Source organism: Myotis brandtii, unplaced genomic scaffold, assembly GCF_000412655.1.
Source record: "Myotis brandtii unplaced genomic scaffold, ASM41265v1 scaffold698, whole genome shotgun sequence".
NCBI lineage: Eukaryota > Metazoa > Chordata > Mammalia > Chiroptera > Vespertilionidae > Myotis > Myotis brandtii.
In genome coordinates, this window is record NW_005370731.1 from 1,718,282 (window position 1) to 1,744,289 (window position 26,008).

The 26,008-nt window shown below is 50.0% G+C and overlaps 1 protein-coding gene across 1 annotated transcript in view; it reads left to right on the forward strand.

Annotated features, from left to right (window-relative positions):
• NSMCE1 (NSE1 homolog, SMC5-SMC6 complex component) overlaps positions 1-24,866 on the forward strand; it is a 28,551-nt gene extending 3,685 nt beyond the window's left edge. Inside the window, exons 2-8 of the mRNA XM_005882083.2 lie at positions 1,385-1,530; positions 17,338-17,459; positions 18,845-18,922; positions 20,361-20,507; positions 23,236-23,352; positions 24,155-24,275; positions 24,675-24,866. Of these exons, the coding sequence (XP_005882145.1) occupies positions 1,395-1,530; positions 17,338-17,459; positions 18,845-18,922; positions 20,361-20,507; positions 23,236-23,352; positions 24,155-24,275; positions 24,675-24,754 (801 nt within the window). The 5' untranslated portion in view covers positions 1,385-1,394 and the 3' untranslated portion in view covers positions 24,755-24,866. The remainder of the gene's footprint in view (positions 1-1,384; positions 1,531-17,337; positions 17,460-18,844; positions 18,923-20,360; positions 20,508-23,235; positions 23,353-24,154; positions 24,276-24,674) is intronic.
• Positions 24,867-26,008: the final 1,142 nt, after the last annotated feature.

Below are 26,008 nucleotides of genomic sequence, written 5' to 3' on the forward strand. Positions count from 1 at the left end.
TCGAGGGAAACGAGGATCAGGTCTGTGGTGTTTGCATGACTGTGAACTGTACCACCTAAAGCAGGTGATTTGCAAAGAGCACTCAGGAGAAAAAGGGTTGCAGATGCTGAAAGGAGAAGGAATCCTGTTTAGGGTTTGTTGAGGTTGAGATGCTGGTGAAAGAGGCTCGAGGAAAGCTTGTAGGCAGGCAGGGAAACCGATCCTGGGGCAGTGCATGTTTCCAGCTCCGAGGTCGAGCTGGTGATGCTGTTGGAAAGAACAGTAACTGGTCTTTTTGTGCATCTCCTATGGGCCAGGTCCTTGGCAAACATTTGGTAGTCATATCTCACTTAAACTTATGCCTTAAATATGGTTATTATTACCCTCATATTATAGGTGAAAAGGCTGAGGCTCAGGGAGATTAAACGTGTTAGCTAAAAGTGTTTCTGTGTTATATTTGCCTAAGTAACGGCAAATTTCTTGTCAGATCATGGCATCACCTGAAGTGAATGTTAAAAATCTCAGAATGCCAGGCCCCTATGCAGTCAGAACCTCCAGGAAAGAAGCCATGGGTGCGTATTTTTAATGCACAGATTACGTGATTTTTAAGCTCAGGCAGGCCTAGCAAGAACTGGTCTCAGAGCCATGTGTCCAGTTCTGAACCCGCGCTCTTAGCCCCTGTGCAACGACTGGAACCCTGGCAGCAGCGGGCTTTTTGATCAGCTCTGATCTTTGTGGTTTGTGGAAAGATACTGTTTTAATAGAGAGCAGGAGGTTTAGAAAGTACCCTGTAGTCCTATGAGGTCAGTTTTATTAGTGGTTTGGGAGAAGGGAAGGAAACTAACACTTATTCAGTGTGTGCTAGCATTTCTCTAGGCAGTGAATGTTATTCTAATTTTTTAGTGAGAATATGGGGCCTCAGCTAAATTTATCCAGGGCCATAGAGCTGGTAAATGACTAAGCCAAGTTTCAGATCTAGAATCATCTAATAGTGAAAATAGCTAACACTTATTTAGTGCTTCGTCTGTTACTAGGCTTCTCTGTGTATTATTTCATTTATTCCTCATGGTAATTGTGTGGAGAACGTTTTTATCATTATTCTGATTTTACTGATCCGAAACTGCAGCACTTGGAGGTGACGTTTCCCAATTTCACACCCGAGGTGATGGAGCAGCTGTGAATGCCGGCCTCGGGTTGGCTCCGACCCACGCATTTCACCACTGCCCAGTACTCATTTGACTAGCCCCTGGCTTGTGTCCTTTTCATTTTTGTACTATTCAGCATGTTGACCTTGATTTTAAAAACCATAACAAACTTATATTTGTTAATGCAAATTCATACACAATCTAGCACATTGCTTTTGGTGTGTTCAGAGGTAAGTTGATTTCATTTACGTCTTTTTTAGCTCCGTCACCATGCAGGGTAGCTCCAGAAGAACGGGCACCATGACTGATGTCCACCGGCGGTTCCTCCAGTTGCTGATGACTCACGGAGTGCTGGAGGAATGGGAGGTTAAGCGCTTGCAGAAGCATTGCTATAAGGTCCATGACTGTAAGTATCGTTTTCCTGTTCCCAGGAGGCTCTGGAGCTGTGATCAGGGACTAGTGACATTGGTATAATGCCAGGGAACTAGTCAGCCCATCCTCCTGACCTGGCCATTCAGGGCTCTCACAGTCTCCCTTCAGCCCATCTTTCTCACCTCATCTTTGACTTGTTTTTCAGTAAATCTTGCACTTAGCTCAGGTTCGGTAAGACTTGGCCTCTGAAGCAGTGGAGTCGTGGTTCACAGCAGGGCTCCAGCACCGCCTCGAGCCTGAGTTTCTTCACCACTAAACGGGGAGAATTCATTGTACTTGATATACTGTGGTTCAGAGTTAAGAGACATGATCCATAAAGAGCACCTGGCACAGGAAAAGTGCTTAGTTGGCTATTGGTAGTCAGGGGGCAGCTTAGCATAGTGGTTCAGGGCGCAGCCTGGGACGTGGCCATCCCTGGAAAAGTGCCTTCCTGCTTTGCTGGCTGTCGGCATTTGGAACATCTCAGTGGTTGTTGGGAGGGTGAATAAGATAATGCACGTGAAGCACTTAGGGACAGGACCGCTGGTGCATACTAACTTTTCAGCAGCTGGAGGTTTCAATAGAGCAACGGGATCAATGTTGATAGATTGATAAAATCAGTATTAGGTCTTGTCGAGTGTCAGCCTGGGTAGGTCTTATCGAGTGAAAAGGAAAGTTTATATTTTTTAATATTTATTTATTTATTGTTAATCCTCATCAGAGGATATTTTCCCATTGATTTGCAGAGAGGGTGTAAGGGAGAGATGCAGAGAGAGAAACATTGATATGAGAAAGACACATTGATTGGTTGCTTCCTGCACGCACCCGGACCAGGGCCACAGATTGAGCCTGCAACTGAGGTATGTGCCCTTGACTGGAATTGAACCGGGGATGCTTCAGTCCGGGGACTGATGCTCTATCCACTGAGCCAAACAGGCTAGGGCAGAAAGTTTATAAATTATACCTGTTATATGATGTTTTGTGTTAGGTTTTGTGTAAAACTTAGTGATTTTTATTGTTCATGAGTGCATACACCTGCATGTGAAAATATGGAAGTGGACTGGAAAGATGTGCAGCACACTCACATGCTTGCCTTTGGAGAGAGGAGGAGAGGACTAGGCTTGTCAACAGAAATCAAAGGACTTCATCTTTACCCTGTTCTGTTCTTTTATTGTCAAAAAAAGACTTGAGGCAAACATGGCATTATTAGTTTAGTCTAATGGTTGTCACTTCTGATGAATGGGAATATAGGTTTTATATGCTGTGTTTTTGTATTTTCTCTATTAAAAATTATTTTTTAATCCTCACCTGAGTATATTTTTTTTTATTGATTTGAGAGAGAGAAGAAGGAAGAGAGAGAGAAAAAAACATTAATGTAAGAGAGAAACATTGATTGGTTGTTTCCCCCACGGGCCCCGGTCAGGGATCAAACTCATCCTGGGCATGTGCCCTGACCAGGAATTGAAGCCCCCACCTTCTGGTGTACAGGATGATGCTCCAACCAATTGAGCCACACCAGCCAGGACCTCTCTCTATTTTTAATTGTTAAAAGAAGAGTGGAAAAAAGACGTGAGCCAAGTCAAGAGGGGTGAGGAAAGGTATGGGAGAGGCTTCAAGGACCTAGGCGAAGGGACACGAGGCCCAGTGTCACCTTTGGAGAACTGCAGTCTGCGGCATGATAGAGGCGGAAGCCAGGTCCCGGAGGGTGGAGGAGTGTGTGCCTCAGGAGGGAGAGAGTACAGAAACAAGTCCATTCATGATATGCAGAAGGGAGATGGAGAGGGTGGCAGGTTAGAGAAGAGGCACGGATTGAGCCACTGGTCCATTGAGGTGTTCTGTGGGGAATTCTGGGAGCTTTGTTATACATCCACAAATAAAGGCTTGACGGGTCTATAGTAAGGAAACCTGTTTACCTTTGTTAATCCTGTGTATCCAAACTTAACTGACAAACAGATAACAGACTTCAGGAAACCCTAGATAAAACTATATGATGTGTGTGAAGAGAGTAAGTTTTTTGTGTGTAGGTTTACAGATCTGGAAAAACCCATAGTATGTATACCATAGTAGTGGTTTTTTCTTTTGGTGTGTGTATTTTAATCCTCACCTGAGGGTATGATTTAATGATTTTTGAGGGAGGGAGGGAGGGAGAGAGAGAGAGAGAGAGAGAGAGAGAGAGAGAGAGAGAGAGAGAGAAAAGAGAGAAACATAGATTCGCCTGGGGTCGAACCCACAATCTAGGTATGTGCCCTGACCTGGAATTGAATGGGGTGATGCTCCAACCAACTGGGTCACCTGGCCAGGGCTACCATAGTAGTGTTGTTCTCTCCTCTTAATTCTGTAGACAGTGTGGACCTCCAGGAGGATTTGAAGCTAGAAGTGACAGAATTAGTGCCGTGTTTGGGAACTCTCCTGGTGAGAACATATCTGCTCTAATTGCCTGCACTGTGGTGGATGGGGTCTTTGGTGAGAGCCTCCTTCATGGAATATTACACCTGTCAAGCTAGCTTCTCTTGCTCTTTAAAAAGCACAACAGGGCTTTAAACATACCCCTCAATATTCTTCAGTGATGGGCATAGCAGGCTTTTCTTGTCTCTACGTAACAATTCATTCCTTCTCCCATTAGTATCTTATATATGTCCCGGATATGAATGTTACTATAGATGGGCAAGTTTCATAGCTCACTGCAAAGAGCCGTATGATGCCTTAATACTAAGATTGAAAGTGTTTTTGCCTTTATTTGACCTTTAAAGTAGTTATGATCTAATATAGAAAAGTCCTGTAGAATGTGTCTAGGAAATGATTTATTCTCACACTTTATGTACCATTTCTGCACATCAAGATATGGTTATGGTTATCAGGGTAGAACTATAGTTTGTTTTCTCCTGTTGTTCATGAAAAAAAAAAAAGGTCATTCACAGTATTATTCTTACTTGAGAGGTTTTAAACAAAGAATGATGGAAAGAAAAGACCTAAAATTAAGTAAATACTTATAAAACCAGTATTGTCAGTCTCTTATCTTTTGAGAGATGCCTAGGAAAGGCCCTTTTACCAACTGGAAACATATTTAGCTTTTAAGAGAAGTAAAAACAAAGGAGTAATTGAAACTGCAAGTTATTCTAATTGCAGTTTCCCTTGGGTTTTGTCCAGTTTATCAAAGAACTTCCTGTTCTGGGCTTTGTTTGGGGGTCTCTTCTTACTGTCACTAGGGGAAAATAAATTTCCCAAATCTCCCGGCTAGTGAAGAATTTAGACTTTGTTCTGAGGTCCTGGTGGAAAGCCTTGGTTTTGGCCTTTGAGTGGCATTGGGACTTGTATTCCTAGTGCCCCTTAGATTCTGTGCCAGGGCTTGTGTACACGCATGTGGTCGTTCAGCACAACTTCCTGAGACTCTCCCGAGCACCAGGCCTCTGCTAGGGACAGCTGCCACAGAGATAAAGTTTTGCTGCATCTTGGGTCTTGTGCTTCCTACACATATAGAATCAGATGATTCCAGTAGATACTCCTAATGGTGGTAGGTACAGGAGGCCTCAGGAGTGGTGGTTAAGAAGACTTGGATTTGCCCTCGCCGGTTTGGCTCAGTGGATAGAGTGTCGGCCTGTGGACCAAAGGACCGGGTTCGATTCCGGTCAAGGGCACATACCTTGGTTTTCCCCGGCCTGGGCCCTGGTCAGGCACATGCAGGAGGCAACCAATCGATGTGTTTCTCTCTGTCTTTCCTTCTCTCTTGCACTCTCTTTAAAAGATTAATGAAAAAATATCCTTGGGTGAGAATTAACAAAAAAAAGGAAGACTTGGATTTGAGGATTTCTGCTTTGGATTGAGACAGAGTAACAGGGACTAGTTTACCTTCTGTCTGAAATAATTAAAAATGGACAGACTATATGAAACACTGGGCATTAGTCAATGAAGGACAGTAATCTTTTGACAGAGACAATGAGGGTTTTTCCTCTATGTTTTTCACTAATTTTAGAGAAAGTAGAAGGGAGGGAGGGAAAAAGGAAAGGAAGGGAGGGAGGGGGAGAGAGAGAAACATCAATGTGAGAGAGAAACATGGATGGATTGCCTCCTGTACGTGCTCCAACCAGGGATTGAACCTGCAAGGTAGATATGAGCCCTGACTGGGGATTGAACCTGAAACCTTTTGGTGCACAGGATGATGCTCCAACTGAGTGAGCCACCTGGCGAGGGCGGTTGTCCCCCTCTTGACACGAAATACATGTTCTCTTTTCTAACACCACCTCTCCAATTCCCTAGACACCAACTAGATATCCAGTAACTTAATTCAGTCCTGATACTGACTGCCTAGCATCAGTATCAGATCCCACACATTAAAGGGGCTTAATTCCATAAGGGTACCCCCACTTCAGATGTCAGACCACCCTACTTCTCCTATGACACCCTTCTCAGGTTTAACAGTTTGCTAGAATGGCTTACAGATACCAGGAAAACACTCTCCTTACGCCTGTCTGGCCTGATGCAGCAGATGTTTCCTACAGAAAACTAAAGAGACCCCAAGGAGCAGGGCATACGCAAGATAAACAGAACCTCCGGGCTTAGAGCGAGAGAGGAGAGACTAGTCAACAACTCTCTGCACAGAGTTTAAAAAGCCAACAGCTATTTCTGATAAAAACGCTTAAAAAAGTAGGAAAACTAGGGAACTTCCTCAGCTTGATAAAGGAGACCTATGTAAACATCACACTTAATTGTGAAAGACTTAATACTTTCCCCCAAGAACATCCATTCTCACCATTTTTGTTGTAACCAGTACACTCAGGCAAGAAACAAATAAAGGCCTCCAGATGGGAAAGGAAGAAGTAGAACTCTATTCACAGACATGATCTTCTGTGTAGAAAGTCTAGGAGTCCTCCCCAAAGCTACCAGACATGGTAAGTGAGTTTAGTCAAGTTGCAGGGCACAGCATCCCACTTCTACCCACTAGTCTTAGCGTCTGTTGGTGTTTCTTCCCTAAATGCACTCATCCTTTGTTGGTTACCAACTTGCTATGAGGAGCTATTCTATACTCTAGCACCAACCTTTTGTAATTATGTTGTGTTATGTTTTATTTTTAAACTGTTAGTGGGTTTTACATTTTTTAAATTTATTTTTATTTTTTATAACTGTTAGTGGGTTTTAAAATTATCTATTGTCCTAAGGACAAATTAGGTAAAATATCTAAAATTTTAGATTAAAAAATTAGGAGCTGGCATTATTTCACTGAGCAGAATAAATAATATGATGTTCAGGCCAAAAGCAAGTTAATTTAAATACCTGTACCAAGAATAGATCAGTGAGTACAGTATCAGAAGGACATTGGGGTTTGATAGATAGTTTCTGTTTTGTCAAACCTCTATCCACCTTCATCCTAGCTTTCTTTTCCTCACGCTGACTTAGGAGACTAGACTTGCTTCGTTGTTTTGGTGAGTATTTAAGGCTCACGCACACAGCAGGCTGCACGCATGCATGTGAGTCACAGCGATACCATTGACATCTTGGTTAGTGTGCCATCTCGTATCTGTAGCTGTAAATACCTTCTCTTTCCAAGGAGGACTCAGTGATACTGAGAAGCTGGCTCCAAGTACTTTCTCCTCCTACAGTGATTTCATTGTACATTTCTCCTCTTTGGACATGATGAACAGTTAATAAACTTACGACTGTCTGGGCCTGCTTGCCTTTCCAGTTAATCAAGGGGAATTATGTCTGTGGTCATAACTGAAAAGTGGCATTAAAATCAGCATGAAAAGTAACATCTAAAATGTAAATTTGAGCATCTGATGGGTCGTCTCAGCTTTGCTCAGGTGAAATCTCAGGAAGAGGAAGCTTACACAGCAGGGACAGAGCGAGCTGCTCTGGTTTCAGGGTGGCCGGCCATCCCCTGCAGAGCCTTCATCAGCAACTTGGGGTTCCCCGAGGCAGGTGGGAGTGGGGCCTGCCACTCATCTCAACAGACCACCTGTTTTCAAAGAGTGAGACAAAAATGAAATGCACATTAACAGCATCAACAGTAAAGTTGAGCTGAAAGTGGTTTAGTTTTCTGCGATGACTCAGATTGGACTTCAGGACTTGCCCTGCCTCAGTGCCTTCATGATGAAGAGTTGGTGCTGCTCTGTTGCTCCCTGGGGCACTGACCGGCACAGCTCTGGTGAGAGGGATGGCGATAGGTGTGTTTCCTGCACATGTGGGGACGGGCCTACGTCCACTCCAGCCGTGTTGTTTTATGGGTTTTAGGGCATGCGGCTGATATGCAGGAACTGTGCCAAGCACTGAAAAATAGGTTTTATGCACTGTCATTTGAAGAAAGGACAAAGACTTCCTAACTGAAATAAGCTCTTGATTAAAAAAAAAAGATTTACATATACGCACCTGGAAACAGATCTCTCAACCAAAGGTTTGAAAAAGTCCATTGTTAAAGCCTTTCCACCCTGTACCCGCCGAGTCCTGCCGAGTCCTGGCTAATCCAACTTGTCACAGGCGCTGTCATTTTTCTCTCTGTGATTCAGACTCCTGAGGGTTAAGGTGTCAAGTTACATTGTTGTTGAGCACTGAAATGTTTTTTAAGCTTTTATTATGGAAAAAGTCAAACAGAGAGAAAGTAGAGAGAATAATACAATGAGACCTCTTGTACCCATCACCCAATTAAAATGATAACTCATGACTCATCTTGTTTTATCTGTACTCAAACCTACTTACCCCATATTATTTTAAAGTAATTCTTAGGCATCATTGCGTATCTAAATAAGACTTTTCTTTTTTACAATGCATGCTCAAGTCCTTTTGTCACTGCCCTAAACTGAAGTCCAGACATCTGACTTCTGGTCCAGACTTTGTCACTTACTGGCCCTGTAATCTCAGGTAAGTCCTTAACCTCTGTGGCCCTTGGTGTCCTCTTTTGAAGAACAGACTGTGCCGCATCCCAGCTCACCTCCGTGGAGGGTCTGATGGACAGACTGTAAGGGGCAGAGCTGTAGCACGGAGTGAACGATGTGCAGATGGAGAGAATTACTTGTCTAATATATTTGCTGCACAAAAGACAACTCTCTTCCCTCCATTCTTCTCAGCACCGTTCACCAGCCATACTTGGGGAGCGCCATTGTCACCTCCCATCTTTTCACTCACATATCTGAATTTCGAGAGAACCTTTTCCCCCTGGAAATTGATGCAAAAGCCACAGTCTGAAAAGTGACCCCTCACACACCTTGGTGGCCCACTGTCCCTGCTTGCCAGCCTTTCCCAGGCCTGGGGTCTGCTTTCTCAGGCCTAATGTGCTCCCCCTCCCGCTCCCCTGTCTGATCCAGGGGCCGAGCTTCCCCACTGTCGGTGCCACAGTCAGCAGGACCCCCCAGCCAGCCTCATCAGATGCGAGGGCTATGACAGGGCCCTCAGTGGTTTGGTCCCCTGGGGTCTTATTTTTTGCTGTTATTTCCTCTGCCTAAAAATAGCATTTCCTATCTGATGTCTAGTTTGGAACAAAACTACTTATTGTTCAGAAGTTAGGGCAGCAGACTTCCGATTGCCTGCTGGCCGAGAATGCAGCGAGCCCTAGGTACCAGAACCCAGTAGGGGGCCTTGATTAGTAAGAAGAGATTTGTTGGTTAAATTAAAATTTTAATTTTTTAGAAAAGGAGATAATATGTACAGGGGTGGCCAGAAAACAATCTCTCAGAATGAATTGAACCAATCCCCGCTTCTCAGAGGAGAAGTGTCCCATTTTGCTCAGTGCTGTCCCAGCGTGTCCACTGCCCTGAGTCCAGTTTTTTAATTTCCGCAAAAAAGGCATTTCCTGCCAGAGAAAGTGCTGTTCTGTCCTTTCCTGGGTCTTTGGCCTTTAGTTCAGCTCCTCCTGCAGCACTGTGTGCTGACCCCCCGGGACCTGGACGAGTGCTGAGGGCTGGACCTCCCTTCTTTGCCACGGAAGTGATGGCGATGGCCTGGGTTCAGCCTCCAGTGTCCTCTGAGCGCAGCCCTCTGTCTTCAGCACCGCCTCGGGCGTCTCCCAGGCACTGCAGACACTTCATCTTTCTCTGGTGTCTGAGTCCCTCTTTGTGACTCCGAAGATGCAGTGCCTGGTCCAGAGGATGCCCGTGTGACTGGTAGGTCCGGCATGGGGAGTGTTCTCAGAGCATTGGCTGTGCTCTACAGAGGCTGTGGCTTAGTGCCAGGAGCCTGGGATCTGGAGTAGGGCAGGCCTGGGCTCCATTTCCAAGTTGTGGGAGCTCTGAGAACTTATTTAACATCTCCCAGCCTCTTACATGTAAAGATGATATTAATAACTCACGGAGTTACTGTTCTTGCAGTGATGAGAAGAACCAAGCTAATGAACGGTGGGCAGCACATTCTAAGGTGAATTACAGCCCCACATCTGCAGGCCTAACAATAGCAACTTCACCACAGCCCACAGAACGTGCCCAGGTATAGCCTGCTGACAAGTAGAGAGAACACAGGTGACACCTAAGTTCTGTAGTCCCTTGCTTGCTTCAGATATGGTGCTAAGTGCCGGGTTAGGGTGTCTCTGCTCTCTGAGGAGAGGCATGTGATAGGCGCAGCCTTGTTCCTCACTTCTTGTAGCTGTTCATCCCACGTCACTGACTGCGGGTCAGTAGGATCGAGGGACTTAGGCTCTGATCCAGCTCTAGCTGCAAAAACCCCCAGATACTTTCATACTTACATGAAGTTTGTAGTGATTTTTTTTCCCAATTAGTTTGGGATTCTGAAGGGAGAAGTGCTTTATTAATTAGTTCTGTGAAGTCCTTAAAGTGGTAGAACCAAGACTGGAAATGAAATAGTTGCCTCAGAATTGTGTGATCCCGTTTTTATGTTGTGCACTTCATCTTGAGCGTGGACTCATAGGATATTGGAGCCAGATGGATCCTCTGATGCTCCTGCAGCCCAGTGTATCCCTGCAGATTTGCAAGCGGTAGCCTTGACCATGAGCTGTAGCCATGGGGGGGGGGGGGGGGGGGGGTCCCCTCAGCCCGGCCTGCACCTTCTCGAAATCTGGGACCCCTCGGGGGATGTCCAACTGCCGGGGGGGGGGGGGGGGGGGGGGGGGGCTGGGCAGAGCAGTGAAGATGAGCTGGTCTGAAGACGCTACTGGAAGTGCTAATCTGGTGTAACCTTGACACGTAATGAGCATGTTAGGGATCTTGTTAGTGAGCCAGAGACCCAGTTATGGCCAACTTCAAAAGGAACGTCCGTGTTGGGAGGCTGCTGGGGAAGGGGCACACAGGACTGGCTGATGGCTGGGTGCCAGGCTGAGGAATTGGCAGGAACCAAGGAGCACAAGGGCTCAACCATAGCTGCACCTCATGGCCAAAGCCACCTCCAGCTACCCCTCTGCCCTGCCTCAGACTGAGTGTGTCGGACAGGCTGAGCGTAGCCGCTGGGCCCACTCCTGGCTGACCTAAGATCTGCCTCTTTAGCTTCCTGCCCTCTGGTTCTCTGGATATGGGATAATTCTCCCACCAAAATCGTACATAGAGGGGAAAGGCAATTTAAAACAACAACAAGAAAAGCTAGGGTCTGGTTAGGGTTGAAAACGGCTGCTAGGCAGCCAGGTATCACCAGATGACTTCAGTGGGGCAGCCGGGTTTGGTCCCTGGAACAAAGTGTGTTGGGGAAGGCGGTGCTTGGGAATTGGAGGATGGCATGGGAACCGCATCTGGTTGGGTCAGGGAGGGCCTATATAGGAGGGGACATGTCCGGATGCTAGAGAACTGGAGCCTGGGTGGTTGGAGCCAGCGGTGGTGGTAGGAACACGATTGCAGGGATGTGTGTGAGGCATGTGTGAAGTTGGGGGTAAGGCGATGGGTGGCCTTCAGAGATGGGAGAAAGGGGGAGACTTGCCAGGGACCCACAGAGAGGTGGGCAGGACTGGCTGGAGCGCACGCACTGCTGGCCCCATGGCACCAGCTGCTTCTGTTGCTGCCAGAAAGTTAAGTTGGTGGGGGAGTGTCACTGAGCAAAAGAGAAGTTTATTCTCAGGTTTATGACACAGGGTGTCTGTGACACGTAGAATATCAACAGTGAAGAGGGACACGTGGCCCTGAAGGAAGCTTGTGTGGTAGGAGAGGGTGGGACTCAAGGGAACGTGAGCAACTGAGCAGATGGCTGGTTTCCGTAATAAGTAAGGACAGCAGTCGGAAGTAGCTTTTAAAATAAAAATACAGTAAAAACATTCATGTTTTTGAAATATGAGACTGGACAGCAAACCAGAGGTGGTAGGGAGAGAGGACAGTGCAGGGTGGCTCATCTTCACGTGGCCCAGATGTCTGGAAAGTCTGATGTATTAGAATGCGTTTGATCTGCCCCCAGAGTGCATTTTTCTGAATGGTACCCAGGAGAGGCCTTTTCAGTGGAAAATGTGAACTATCACTTTCAGAGGGAGGTGGGACTTGCCGCTGTACCACATGAGGCGAACAGGAGTGGTTCCTGCTATGAAGAACCCTGTCAGTCAGCGAGAGGTAGTTCTTGCAGGTCTGAGGTTCCCAGAGTGTGTGCTCTGCAGGGAGGTTTCCGGCAAGCCAAGGCACAGGCCTGTGTAGAACAGCAGGCCCACCCTCCGTTCTGGGTGATGGAGCAGAGGAAGAAGGCGCAGAAGCACTTTGCACTGGGGGCAGCCGAGAAGCTTTCATGGAAAAAAGTGTCATTTGAGTTGGCTTTCATAACTAGTAGGCAGAAATAGGAATGAGAAGGAGGGAGGCCTTTCAGAAAGGAAGGACGTAAGCAGAGGCACGGAGGCAGGAAATATGGTCGTGTCTCACCCCTCTGATCACAAGTTTTCAGCAGCTGTGGCTAAATTTCATTGTCATTCTACTGTCAAGATTCTTGTCTATCTCCTTTATGTGGCCCTCATGGCTGTGCCTTCCCCTGCCACCAGCGTGATCTTTTCTTTAATGATATTTATGTACACAAGGAGCTTACAAATACCTTTCTCTGTCGGAAGCCAAATACAGAGAGCGTTTAAATGCCCTGGGATGACCCCCGTGGTCATCAACTTGGTGGGTAATCTGCTAGGCCTTTCTCCTGCAGTAATGTTTCCTTGGTTTTATTATTGTTTTTAACATAAATGGTACCACAAATGTGTTTTCTGCTGGGTTTTCCCTCTCAGAGTGATTTTTAAGGCACAAATCTTTTGAAATCAATTATTTTAAAAATTTTTATCATTTTTTCTATTTCCAATTACAGTGGACATACATTATTATACTAGTTTCAGGTGTATACCCCAGTGATTAGACATTATATAACTTGTTAAGTGATCATCCCCATAAATTTCATGCCCATCTGATACCGTACATAGTTAATAGAATATTGACTATGTTCCTTAGGCTGCACTTTATATCCCCATGACTATTCTGTAACAATCAATTTGTACTTCTTAATCCCTTCACCTTTTTCACTCATCCCCCAACTCCCCTCCCATCTGGCAACTGTCAAAACATTTTCTGTATCTGTAAGTCTTTTTCTGTTCTGCTTGTTTGTTTTGTTTTTTAGATTCAATTGTTGATAGATGTGTATTTATTGCCATTTTATTCATATTTTTTATCTTTTTTTTCTTCTTCCTAAAGAAGACTCATATAATACTGGTTTGGTGGTGGTGAACTCCTTTAGTTTTTTCTTGTTTGGGGAAGCTCTATATCTGTCCTTTGATTCTAAATGATAGCTTTGCTGGGTAGAGAAATCTTGGTTGTAGGTCCTTGCTTTTCATCACTTTGAATACAAACCTCAGTTCTCAAACATCTCCCATCTTGAACAATTCAGTTCTCAACCAACTTGTTTATGGAAAAAATGTCTGTTGTCCAACAAAACTTCAGTTCTCAACCCGATAACCCTTTACTGCTGAAAGCTATGTGATCAGTCACGTGTCTCAGGCAACAAAGGAGAGAATGCGTGAGTATAAGTCAGTTTATTGCTAAACCTCACATTATTAACATCTCAGGAAATTGTTCTGTGATTATTTTCATGTTCTTTTGCTTTTTGTTGCTGCTTATTGTTGTTATTAAATACCTACAGTAACTCGCCATGGGTCCTAAGGAGGTTAGTGGTAGCAGCAAAGTGAAAAGGAAAGTTGAGAGAACAGTGATAGAGCTTAAAAAGAAATATTTGCACTCTGGCTGGTGTCCCCAGTGGTTAGAGCACTGGCCTGTGCACCAAGGAGTCGCAGCTTTGATTCCAAGTCAAGGGCATGTACTGGGTTGCAGGTTCGATCCATGACCTCCGGGGCGCATGCAGGAGGCAACTGACTGATGTGTCTCTCTCGAGTTGATCTCTCTCTCTCTCTTTCTCTCTTTCTCTTCCCCTCCCACCCTCCTTTCCACTCTCTCTAAAAATCAATGGGAAAAATATCCCTGGGTGAGGATTTTTTTTTTAAAAAAAGGAAAACATAATTGCTGAGTATGATAGAGGTGTTTGTGTGTGTCTGATCTGGCTATCAAGGATGGCATGGCAAAATCGACTCTCAGCACAATTTTAAAACATAAAGAGGCCATCAAGAGTGCTGATGTTGCTAAGGCTGTGAAAGTGCTCACGAAACAATGATCACCTGCAATTGAGAAAGGTTAAAACAGGGAATCATTTGGGGGTCTGGAATGGAGTAATTCAATTTACATTTTTTCTAATGGGAAGAAATGATTTGGTTTTCAAACAAATCACTTCTAGAACAGCCTTCTGGAATGAATTAAGTTTGGGAACCGAGGTTCCGTTGTATTTCTTGCCACTCCCTTCTGGCCTGCATAGTTTCTTTTGAGAAACCAGCTGACAATCTTATGGGAACTTCCTTGTAGGTAACTAACTGCTTTTCTCTTGCTGCTTCTAAGAATCTCTTTGTCTTTTATATTCACTTGTGATGTGTCTTGGTGTAGGCCTCTTTGGGTTCATCTTGTTTGGGACTCTGCGATTCCTGGACTTGGATGTCTATTTTCTTCACCAAGTTAAGGACGTTTTCTGTCATTATTTTTTCAAATAGGTTTTCAATTTCTTGCTCTCTCTCTTCTCCTTCTTGCACCCTCATGATGCAGATGTTGGTACGCTTGAAGTTGTTCCAGAGGCTCCTTACACTATCCTCTTCTGTAAAACTCTTTTTCTTTTTGCTGTTCTGATTGGGTGTTTTTTGCTTCCTTTTACTCCAAATTGCAGGTTTGATTCTCAGCTCCATCTTCTCTACTGTTGCTTCCCTGTAAATTATTCTTCATTTCAGTTAGTGTATCCTTCATTTTTGACTGGTCCTTTTTTGTGTTGTTAAGGTTCTCACTAAGTTCATGGAGCATCTTTATAACCAGTGTTTAATCTAGTAGACTGCTTGTCTCCATTTTGTTTAGTTCTTTTTATGGAGTTTTATTCTGTTTTTTCATTTGGGACGTGTTTCTTTGTCTCCTCCTTTTGGCAGCCTCCCTCTGTTTGCTTCTATGTATTAGAGTTGCCACGTCTCCCAGGCTTGAGAGAGTGGTGTAATGTAGTAGGTGTCCTGAAGGGTCCAGTGCCCCAGCCTTCCTGATCACCCACCCAAGCTGGGCACTCGAGGTGCACCTCCTGTGGGGACTGTATACACCCTCCTCTTGTAGTTGAGCCTTGATTGCTGTTGGTACATCAATGGGAGGGATTTACCCCTGGGCCAATCAGCTGCAAGGACTGACTGCGACCACAGACCACTGACTTCTGACCACCATGGAGGATTAGCTGTGCAGGGGTCCACCCCACAGATCAGGACTTACTTCAGCAGGTCTCTGGTTTCCACCGAATCTGCCACTTAACTGTCGCTTGTGAAGGTGGTTGGGTGGTGGTGCTTTGATGTGATCTGAAACTGTCCACTGGGTGCGCTGGCTCTGAGGCCTCCTGGGATGTGCAGGCTAAGGTCAGCCACTGCCTGTGTTCTGCCCAGGGTCATCTGGCATGAGCTATAAAGCAATCTGCAGATGGCTGCTACTTGTATGGGGCTTGAAGGTGCCCTGGGAAGGCCAACCTGTGAGCCAAGGCTGACTGCTGTTAGGGCTGGGCCTGGGCCACTTAGTAAGAGGTATGGGGCTTGCTCAGGCCAAATGCTGCTTATTTGAGATTTTAGGAAAATCTGAAGCATGAGCCAAGAGAGGCTATTCATATGGAAAAGCCACTGGGAAACAGCGTGGGTGGGCCCCAAAGTTGGGTGGGGCGGGGCCTCAGGGAATCTCAGATATGGCACAGCCTGCTGTCTCTGGGAGGGAAGGGCTCATCAGAGGAACAGTGGCCTCTGCCAGCACTTCTGTCTGGGAGAAAGCTGCCCCTCCAGCTCTCGCCCTGATGCTGGACAATTCAGTTCCTCCCATATGTCTCTGACGCCTTTCAAGCTGCTGCCCCAGAGCTGGAGCTCAGAGCGAGTGAGTCTGGGTAAGTCTGTGCGTGTGCCCTTTTAAGAGGAATTGCCTGGGACTCTAGCAGCCCTCTGTCTCACTCAGCCACAATCCTTGCTGGTTTTATAGCCAGAAGTTTTGGGGACTTATCTTCCTGGCACTGGAATCCTAGGCTGGGGGGCCTGGTGTGGGGCTGGGACCCTCATTCCTGAGGGGGAACCTCCACAGCTGAGATAGCCCTCTCGATTTTTATCCACCACATGTGGGTGTGGGACCAACTCATTCCACACCTCTGCCCCTCCTGCTAGTCTCAATGTGGCTGCTTCTTTAAATCTCTAGTTGTAGAAGTTCCACCCAGCCCGATTTCAGGTAGTTCTGAATGATGGTTGCTCTGTCGTTGAGTTGTAATTATGATGTGATTGTGGGAGGAGGTGAGTACTGTTTAAGCTGCCATCTTGACTGGAAGTTCAATTGATTATTGAAATAAGTGAAAAGAGTAATACATACTCTTGGTTTTAAAATGTGTCATAGTATAAATGGTACGAAGAGGAAAGGTGACCCTGACCATCCTGCTTCCAACTCTGAAAGGCTCCCCATTGCCCACAGGAGGAAGGTCACACGCTCCCCTGCCCGCAGGGCCCTGTGCCATCTGGCTCCTGCTTCCACTGCAGCCTCATCGGCCCTTCTTCCCTCCCAGGCTCTCCGCTTTCCACTCACCCCAGACCCCTGCAATACTGGGTTGGGTGGCCCCACCTGGCGCTCTGTCCATCCCCTCCTCTGATGGGCTGATGGGCCCTGCCAGTAGTAGCTGCCTTCTTGTAGTCTCTGGGCTGTGCGCCCGCTGTTGGCAACGTGGAGGTGGGAGAGCAGTCAGCCTGGCTGCTTTCACGTGCCTGATGGTGTGATGCTTGCGGCATCAGCCCCCTCTCCGCATCTGGGGGGAGGATGGTAGTGCCGGCTCGGCGGGCTGTTGGCAGGGTCAGTGAATTACTGTGTGCAGAACGCTGGGATCAGGGCATCTGTTGGGAATGCTCGGTGTGAGCTGCTGTTTGTACCCCTAGCTGCTGTTCTTCACTGTCGCACCCACGCGTTTGTGAGGATATTCAGGGACAGGGGCTTTGTGTAGGGAGCTGGGACGAGGTGGGGAGCTGGGCTGTGAGTTGCGTGTAGCAGGTGCTCAGCACAGGTTCTGGGCACACAAGGGTGTGCGAGGTGCCATGTGGGGACGGTATTGGGCATCAGGGAGCTGTGTGGGAAAGCAGGCTGGGGCTGTGAGCAAAGACAGAAAGACCACAGCAGGTTCAGATACCTGTTCCTGGGCCTTTCTACCTCCCAGGACCCGTTGTCTCTCCGAACAGACCAGGAAGAAAGAAGCCACATTCACCAGAGAGGCTGGGGCCTTTGCCCGTTTCTGGCTTTGCTCTGCCGTTCAGGTTGACACACGTTTGATGAAGCACACCCCCTCCCCCTTGTCTGTTTATTTCTAGGCAACGCTCCTGTGGAGAAGTTGGAGGACTTCATCCACAACATTAACAGTGTCTTGGAGTCCTTGTATATTGAGATAAAGAAAGGAGTCACCGAAGATGACGGGAGACCCATTTATGCGCTGGTAAGTGCCAGACAGAGCCCTCTAGTGGCATTTGTGAGGAACTGGGACTGAGACAACTGCCCGGTGCCTCCTGGGGAAGAACGAGGGTGACCCGCCTCAACAAGGGCTCTGAGACAGGAGGGAGACAGACAGATGGCTGAGCCCTGCCACCTCCCGACCCAGCCCGCTCTGTGCTCCCCAGGCCTGTGGTCTCTATAGAACCCCCTGCTCTTATCAGGGCGGGGTGACCAGAACCTGCACCTGGACTCTTGCCCTCAGTGCTCGCCTCACTGCCCCAGTGGGATGCATTTGACTTTGTTTTGTTTGTTGACCGTGTTCTGCAAGAAGTCACTCAAATGTATGGAATATTAGCATTAAAGGGATAAAATGCTCTTCATTTGGAACAAGACTTAGGAACTGTGGAAAGAAAAGGTGTGGGGCACAACGGATTGAGCCCATTTGGAGCCTCCTGTTTTTAGATTTTCCCTCCTAGCTAGGGAACAAGGTGAAGGAGAGGTGGGAGAAGCTGACAAGCCCCCCTGTTTGGCCAGGGAACTGTCTTGGGCCAATCAAAGGAGACCAGGCTCCTATCAGTCAGGCCCACACACACAGACTCCAGTGCACGGTTTCCCAAACTCTGTACCAGGGAAGAAAGGGGTGTGGAGTCAAATAACTGGAAATGCAGTTTAAACGGTGGGTCAGACCTCTTTACGGCCCTGCTCAGTGCTTGTGCATGTGAAGCTCCAGGAGTATGCAGACAGGTCTTCCAGATGTATCTTGAGTTTGGAAAATATTGTACAACTTCTGGAGTTCTCAAATCTTTGAGAATTAAACATGTTGACTGAGCTAAAGATTTATGTCTGTAATATCAGACTGGTTACGAATCCATCGTTGTGGCCCACAGGGCCTGGACATAGGTCAGTGATGGCGAACCTATGACACGCGTGTCAGAGGTGACACGCAAACTCATCTTTTTGGTTGATTTTTCTTTGTTAAATGGCATTTAAATATATAAAATAAATATCAAAAATAGAAATCTTTGTTTTACTATGGTTGCAAATATCAAAAAATTTCTATATGTGACACGGCACCAGAGTTAAGTTAGGGTTTTGCAAAATGCTGACACGCCGAGCTCAAAAGGTTCGCCATCACGGTGCTGTCCTCTCCTCTGTTTTTACTCTTTTTACTTATGCTCTCCCCTCTGTCTGAAGTGCCATGTCCCCTGCATGTCACCAGACTGACTCTTGCTCCTTTAAAAAGTAGGATTTTTCAAAATGCTGACACGCCGAGCTCAAAAGGTTCGCCATCACTGACATAGGTCCTCATTGCTGGGAGGGAGCACCAGCAAGTGCATTAGCTGACAAGTGAAGGCACAGCCTGACTGTCATGCTGACTTGTTTTTTTAGGTGAATCTTGCAACAACTGCGATCTCCAAAATGGCCTCAGATTTTGCAGAGAACGAACTGGATTTGTTTAGAAAGGCTGTAAGTAATAGGGACTCCCACCAGCCAAGCTTCTTATGGGAAGCCTTCATCATTAGAAATGGAAACTGCAGTCTTCAGGGGCCACCGCCATTGCTGCCCAAGAAAGCCTTCGCAGGGGGATGCCAGTGAGCGCCCACCCCGAATTTACAGCTGCCCCGTGATGGTGGGGAGGCCACCGAGGCTGCCTGGGAGAGGGCTGGCCCAGGTCTGACCCCTGACGAGCGTCGGGCCTCATGGGCGTGTGATGTAGGTGAACAAGCCTCACTGCAGGCACGGGCATGCGGTTTGGGACCGCCAGCAGCAGCAGCACCGGGGAGCTTGCTAGGAAGGCCTCATCCCGTCCTCACCCAGACCCTTGGCTCATTTACATGGAGCGGCGCTGCTCTGCATGCCCTGCTTCGGAGCTGGTTACTCAGTCCTCATTTCACTCACCTGGCAGAGTAGCTGAGTAAGACGGTTCTCAGCCCTGGGTGCACATTACAGTAACTGGGTCGGTAAAAATAATTTCGACATTGGGCCTCACAACAGGTCTATCCAATCCAGGTCCCTGAGGACAGAGTCCTAGACTCATTCCTTTCTAAGCCTCCTCTGGGGACAGTCAGCAGCCAGGCTTGAGGACCAGGCTCTGAGACACCCTACATACCTGTGTGTGCAGGAAGCCTCTCCCCAGCGACTCCGCCCTGTGTCGGGCTGCTCGCCTGTCAGCCTCCCCCGCCTGGGTCCACAGTGCTTCTGCGGCTCCCAAGCTTGCGCTCTTCCAGCCCACCCGGGCTCTGCTTTTCTGCCCTGCCTGGCTCCAGCCTGCCAGTCAGGCAGCCTTGGGGGCCTGGCCACCTTTGAGCTGTAGGGGTGCAGCTTCATTTACTCACTCATCCATTTTTCAGCTTCTCCATCTTCGGGGAGGTAGGGACATGAGAGGTGAGGTGACCCTCTTCGATTTGGGAGCATTGAGAGGATTTATTTGGGACAGTGTTACAAGAGTGACTGTTGAGTTAGAAGGAGTGAACATGATTATGGCTTTTTAATTTATTTTTAAATGAATTTTAGAGAGAGGAAGGAAGGAGGAGAGAGAGAGAGAGAGAGAGAGAGAGAGAGAGAAAGAGAGAGAGAGAAATATCAATCGGTTGCCTCTCATACAACCCCAACTAGAGAACTGGAGATCGAACTCACAACCTGGGTATGTGCCCTGACTGGGAATTGAACAGCCACTCTTTGGTGCACAGGACAGTGCTCAACCAGCTGAGCCACTGGCCAGGCAGTTTATGGCTTTTGATGCATGTGATGAGATTGTTTTCCTGAAGGACTGTACCGGTGTGCAGCTCTGCCTGTGATATGAGTAGTTTTACTAGCCCCCCTCCCCCACCAGGATTGGTATCCCTGCTTAAAACTTGTGTTTGCCAACTTAATAGATGAATGTGATACCTGCTGTTTATTCCAGTTGGAACTGATTATTGACTCAGAAACTGGCTTTGCCTCTTCCACAAATATTTTGAATGTGGTTGATCAACTTAAAGGCAAGAAGATGCGGAAGAAGGAAGCTGAGCAGGTGCTGCAGAAGTTCGTACAAAACAAGTGGCTGATTGAGGTACTCTGCCCCGTGGGCTCCCAGCTAGCGTGGCTCCCTTTTTAGAATTCATACTGTTTCCTTCAGAACCCGATTGTATCCAGCTGATGTCCTTCCAGGGCCCTCATCTGCTTTGATGCCCACATGCGATCTGTCCAGGGGCCACAGCCGGTGGCAGAGCCAGGGGTTGCACCCAGGTTTGTGGGCTGCAGGCAGTGTGTACAGCGGTGAAGAGCACAGGTGCAGTGTCAGGTCTGGGCCTGCATCATGGCCCGGTGACCTCGAGTTCTGCGTGTGTAAGAGGGAGTATAGGATCCACCTCAGGGCTGCGAAGGACGGAATGAGTGGTGTGTGTCAGGGGCCCGGAGATGGGCTCCCAGAGGAACTGCCTTCATTGTCATGGTGAGCACTGTCCTGACGAGGACACACAGACCAGCTTGAGGCGTGGGGAGTCTGTGCGAGGATCAGACTGCAGCTTCTAGACAGCCATGTCTGGTTCTACTGATGAACAGAACTGATGCTTCCATTCTCTTCCCACAAAAGACAGGCTCCGCTCTTGCCCAGTTCACCACAGCACCCCCTCTATGAGCTGTGGAGGAGCAGCTGGGGCCTGGGGGTGCTGGCTGGCCCCCAACCAGCCTTCCTGGGGCAGCACTGCAATCAGAGGGACACCTCAGAATGGGCCCTCACAGACACACTTGTGGACACCTCGCATTCATTACTACAGAGGACTCTAGTGCTGGGGAGTCCTGCTCCTGTGCCCTGTGCGGCCCTCTATTGGGCATGGAGGTGCGCTGGCGGCTGTGCGGCCTGTCCGAGGCCCTGGGTGGGGTGGTCAGATGCAAGGCATTGGAGGTCACTTTGTGTGGTCTTCCCTGGAGGGCCTGGGCACCTGCCTGGGCACCCGACACGGCCCTCCCTGTGACACGCCCACAGGGCTGAGGAAGGTCACGAATGAGCACTGGGCAGTTTCAGGCATGTAGCAGGTGTTTCGTACACATGGTTCGAGCCCAACTCAGCTGAACAAGGTCCACTTGTCTCCCCTCAGATGTTTCTCATGGGGTGAGGGCTGGTCACTGCAGTGCTGGGACGCGGAGGAGCAAAGCAGACCGGCTCATGCTCTCAGGGGCTCATGGCCGGGGGTGGAGGGAAAGAGCCCAGAAATGAGTCAGCCATCTCCCTGAAGTACTTGCAGATAGAAAGCAAACGTGGTGTCATTATAACGTTAACAAAGGCGCCTGCCCGCGCTGAGGACTGGCACGAGCTGCAGGCTGCGGGAGGCAGCTGGGGTGGGGAAGCTTACCCAGGGCTGGAGGAGCAGCCTCTGCAAAGGCCCGGTGCCCCGAGGGGACAGGTGCTCAAGGAGCGGAGGCCAGAGCGTGCTGAGCGCAGGCGTGAGGGGGACGCGGGACACAGTGAGCCTGCGCGATGGTGACGGGTCGGCTCTTCAGTAAGAACGGGGCAGCCTTGACGGGTCGAGGCAGAGACAAGGCTGTGCCCTGCACAGCTCAGGGTGCTGCAGAGGGGCACGAGGGGGCTGAGTGCAGTTAGGCGGAGTGAGGTGGGTGGGTGGTGGCTGTGGACAGGGACTCCATATGGATTTGGGAGCTTTTGAGAAGGAAACAGCAACAGGACTATGCCCACAACACCTGAGGCACAGCGCCCCTGCAGCCAGCTCTTCGGCCTGATGCTCTGCACCCGTGGGCCGTCTCCCTCTGTGTGGTCACTGGGGCCACTGTGGTGGCCGGAGTGGCGTGAATGCGCTTCCTGGCTTGGTCACACAAGCACACCATTTCCTGGGGCAGGAGCTGGGGTGGGGGTGCTTAATGTCCGAAGTGAGAGAAATTGCTCTTGCTTGTTGTAAAAATTAGAAAGTAGCAGAAGTGCAGGGGCCCTTGGGGATGATGTGGAGGCGTCCGTCTTCAGGGGCACCTTCTGGCAAGGCGCCTCCTTCTCCCATCAGAGGCCAGGCTCAGACGTAACAAAATGGTCAACAGAGCACATCCCAGTTCATTGGTTGACTTTATGAATCAAGATAAACTTACAGGGGCTTCGGTGCCATTTGCCTCTGAACTGGTCCCCCTCAGCCAGCCGCCTCTTCCCTGTAACTTGGTGACAGGCCAGCTGAGCTCTTTCCTCGGGTTTCCCGCACTTCCTGGTGTTCCCAGGGATTTTAGGTCACATGGCGTGTGGACTGTGTCTGGACCTGGGACCGGGGAGGCCCGCCCCGCCCCCCCAGTGCCACCACAGTGTGACTTGGGGCCTGCCCCTGCCCTGTTGGCACAGTTCCCAGCTTTGTCTGTAAGGTGATGTGGCCGGACGTGATCTTGGTCTCTGTGGAGGCTCCAGGCAGCAGTGCTGGGAGGCACCTGGTATGCTTCCAGGGAGTGAGGGGGGGCTGTCTTGAGTTCACCCCTTGGGGAGATTGTCTCCCTTCCTGGTCGGCCCCATTGTAGGTGGGCTGCTGTGCAGACTCGTGACTCGTCTGTCTAGGCATGAGTGAGGTGCTAAGAAAATGTGAGGGCTTGGGGTCCTCGATTTCTTTCGGTCTTTGCCTAGGTTCCCACTGGGGGCGCTGCTGAGGGGCCAGCGTGGACACGTGGGCCGGGGCTGGTGCACCCGCAGTGCTGAGGGCATCGGGCCTTTGTGCCTCTGGGCCTTGAGCCGTGTGGCTCAGAGCGAACAGGATACCAGCGGGGAGGCTGCTGTGCGGTGGCCTAAGAGATGCTGCCCCGTTGTGTCCCTGCAGAAGGAAGGCGAGTTCACCCTGCACACCCGGGCCATCCTGGAGATGGAGCAGCACATCCGGGAGACGTACCCCGACGCCGTGAAGATCTGCAACATCTGCCACGGCCTCCTCATCCAGGTGCCACTGTGGGGCTCCCCACTGGGTGCGCGGCCCCGGCGCTCTGAGGGCACCTCACTGAACTCCACGGGCCCCGGCCTCTGGCATTGCCGTCACCCCCGATGTGAGCAGGAGGGCCTCTCCTCAGAGGTGTCTGGACGACCCCATGAACGCAGCGCCTGGCCCTCTGCTGGTCCCAGGGCTCTTGACTGTATTTTCTCCAGGAGGAGGTCAGAGGTCGGCCGTGTTCCTGTCATCTCGGCTGTTGTGTGGGGACCGTCCTCCCGTGCCCGTTGCTGGTTTTACACAGTGGACTTTGTGGGGCTTCCCAGCCGCTGAGCCAGTGCTGGACTTAGGGCTCCTCCTCGTTCATGTTTATCTTTGTGCAGCGCTAACTGCACTCTGATGAGCCTGCCCCCTTGGGTGCCCGGTGATTGCTGCCTTTGGCTGAATCCCTGGAGATGGAATTCCTGGGACAGAGAGTGTAGGTGTTTTTTTAAGTGTTTGAAATACATTGCCCTGTGCTTTCTGAAAAGTTGTATCACATCCACCCGCAGGATACGAGGCCTACACGTGCAGGGAGCTGAGTTTCGGGGTGCCCTTGCTGCTCTGCGGGGCCTGCCAGCCACCACTGCCTGCCCTGGCCTGTAGTCTTGAGCTGCGTTCGTTGGAATTCTTTAATCAACCCATTGCACCAAGGACTTTGGGATGATTATCATTCATCTGGGGTTTGGAAGACAAACATGTAGTGAGCCGGACAGTCTCCTGCAGGTGTGTGCGCGGAGGTGCGAACGAGGCTCCAAGCTGTCCGTTCTTGTTTCAGGGTCAGAGCTGTGAGACCTGTGGGATCAGGATGCACTTACCTTGTGTGGCCAAGTATTTCCAGTCGAATTCCGAGCCGCGCTGCCCCAACTGTAACGACTACTGGCCCCACGAGATCCCAGGTTGGTGTCCCTGAGGCTCCTGGGCTCTCCTGGCCTGTGGGAGGGGCCCTGGGAGGTGGGGCGCATGTGGGGTCTGCATCAGCAGGGCCGGGACCCCCCATGCAGTGGGCTCTGTGGTCAGCGGGGCTCCTGGTGTGCGCAGTTCAGAGGCTCCCTGGAACTCACTAGAAAGCCCCAGGCACATGGGTCCTGGTCTAGACGAGGCTCTCTCCCAGCAGCTCCCTCGGGTGGTGCACGTGTCACCGGGCTCACTCCCCGTCCTCACAGTGGGTGGAGGGTTAGCAGTGAGCACTGTCAGGACAGGGTCCCGGGCACGTCACGTGTAGCTGGGAACGTGGCTGTTGTCAGGAGTGCAGCCAGCCCTGCCATTCAGTGTCCTCCGGTGTTCTCTGTGTGTAGAAGTCTTCGACCCCGAGAAGGAGCGGGGGGCTGGACTCTCCAAACCCAGCAGGAAGTCCCTGCGGCCCAGGCAGCACTAGCGGGTGCTGCGGCCTGGCTGGAAGACCCCGTGCCTCGAGGTTCACACGCGTCACCTCCTCCGAGCTTTATTTTCCCTTATTAGCAGGTTTGAAATAAAACTTACTTCACCGCGGCCCCTTCTGTGTTACGCGCCTGTCTGTGGGAAGTGCGTCCTGGCCGATCAGGTCTTCCGGAGCTCTCTGATACGGGAGCCCTGGGTCGGGTCCCAGCGGGGGAGGTGCCACAGCGCCGGCCCAGGGGGCCCACTGTCCTTGCTCAGGGTGGCCTCGCCATCACTCTCCAGCTTTGGTTACTTGTCCCACCAGCACTGGCCAGCCAGACCTGGACTGGTGAGGGCCTTGGCCTTGACCTCCCCATGGTCTGGACTCTGCTCTGGCCCATGATGCAACTGGCCCAAATGGGCATGTAGCCTGCAGGCTCGGCTGAAGGTACTCTCCTCAGTGGGCTCTTCTGTCCCGGCTCAGTGCCTGGCAGCCCTGCCCATCAGCTGCCCCAGCCCTGAACTGGGGGTTTGGCCTCGGTGCCTCCTCCTCCCTGGCCTCCTGCATCAAACCTGTCATGACACCTGGCTGCCCACCTGCCAGGTGGCCCTCAGCCCCCCACGGCTGCCCTGGGCCAGGTCCCTCCCCCACCTCCCCTCTGCACCAGCTCCTCACTGCTCCTGGCTCCAAGCGGCCCACCTGCTCCATCTTTTCTACCAGTGACCGTCCCATGATGCCAATCAGCCTGGCGCCCCTGCTAAAGACCCCGGTGACTGCTGACAGGACTCGGGTCCAGGCACACAGGACTCACGGGCCCAGATGATGAGGCCCTTGCGCATCTCATGGCCTTTCCTTCCCCCCTTTTCAGCGGGGCAGCATTCCTCCCGGTTCCTGAGCGAGGTCCTGCTCCTCCCTCTGAGCCTTTGCCTTGTCCCCCTGCCCGAACCTCCTTCCTCGGAGCCTGCCTGTGCCTGCTGGCACCTGCCCCCCTTTAGGTCTTGGCTGGGCGTCACTCCCTGGGTCATCACACTTGCCACGCAATTTCAGTTCCTGTCTTCCTTCCCCTCGGTGTCAGTCAGGACCCTGTTAGTCGGACAGAAAACCCAGCTCCAACTGGTTTAAACAAGGAAGGCCTGGGCCAGAGGGGCCTCCGGAGAGGCTCGACCCGGTGTTCCGAGGGCACCGAGCACCCAGGCCCCCACCCCCCGGTGTCAGCAGGAAGAGGGGGTCTGTTAGTGCCTCCCCCACTCGGCAAACATCCTCATGGTTTAC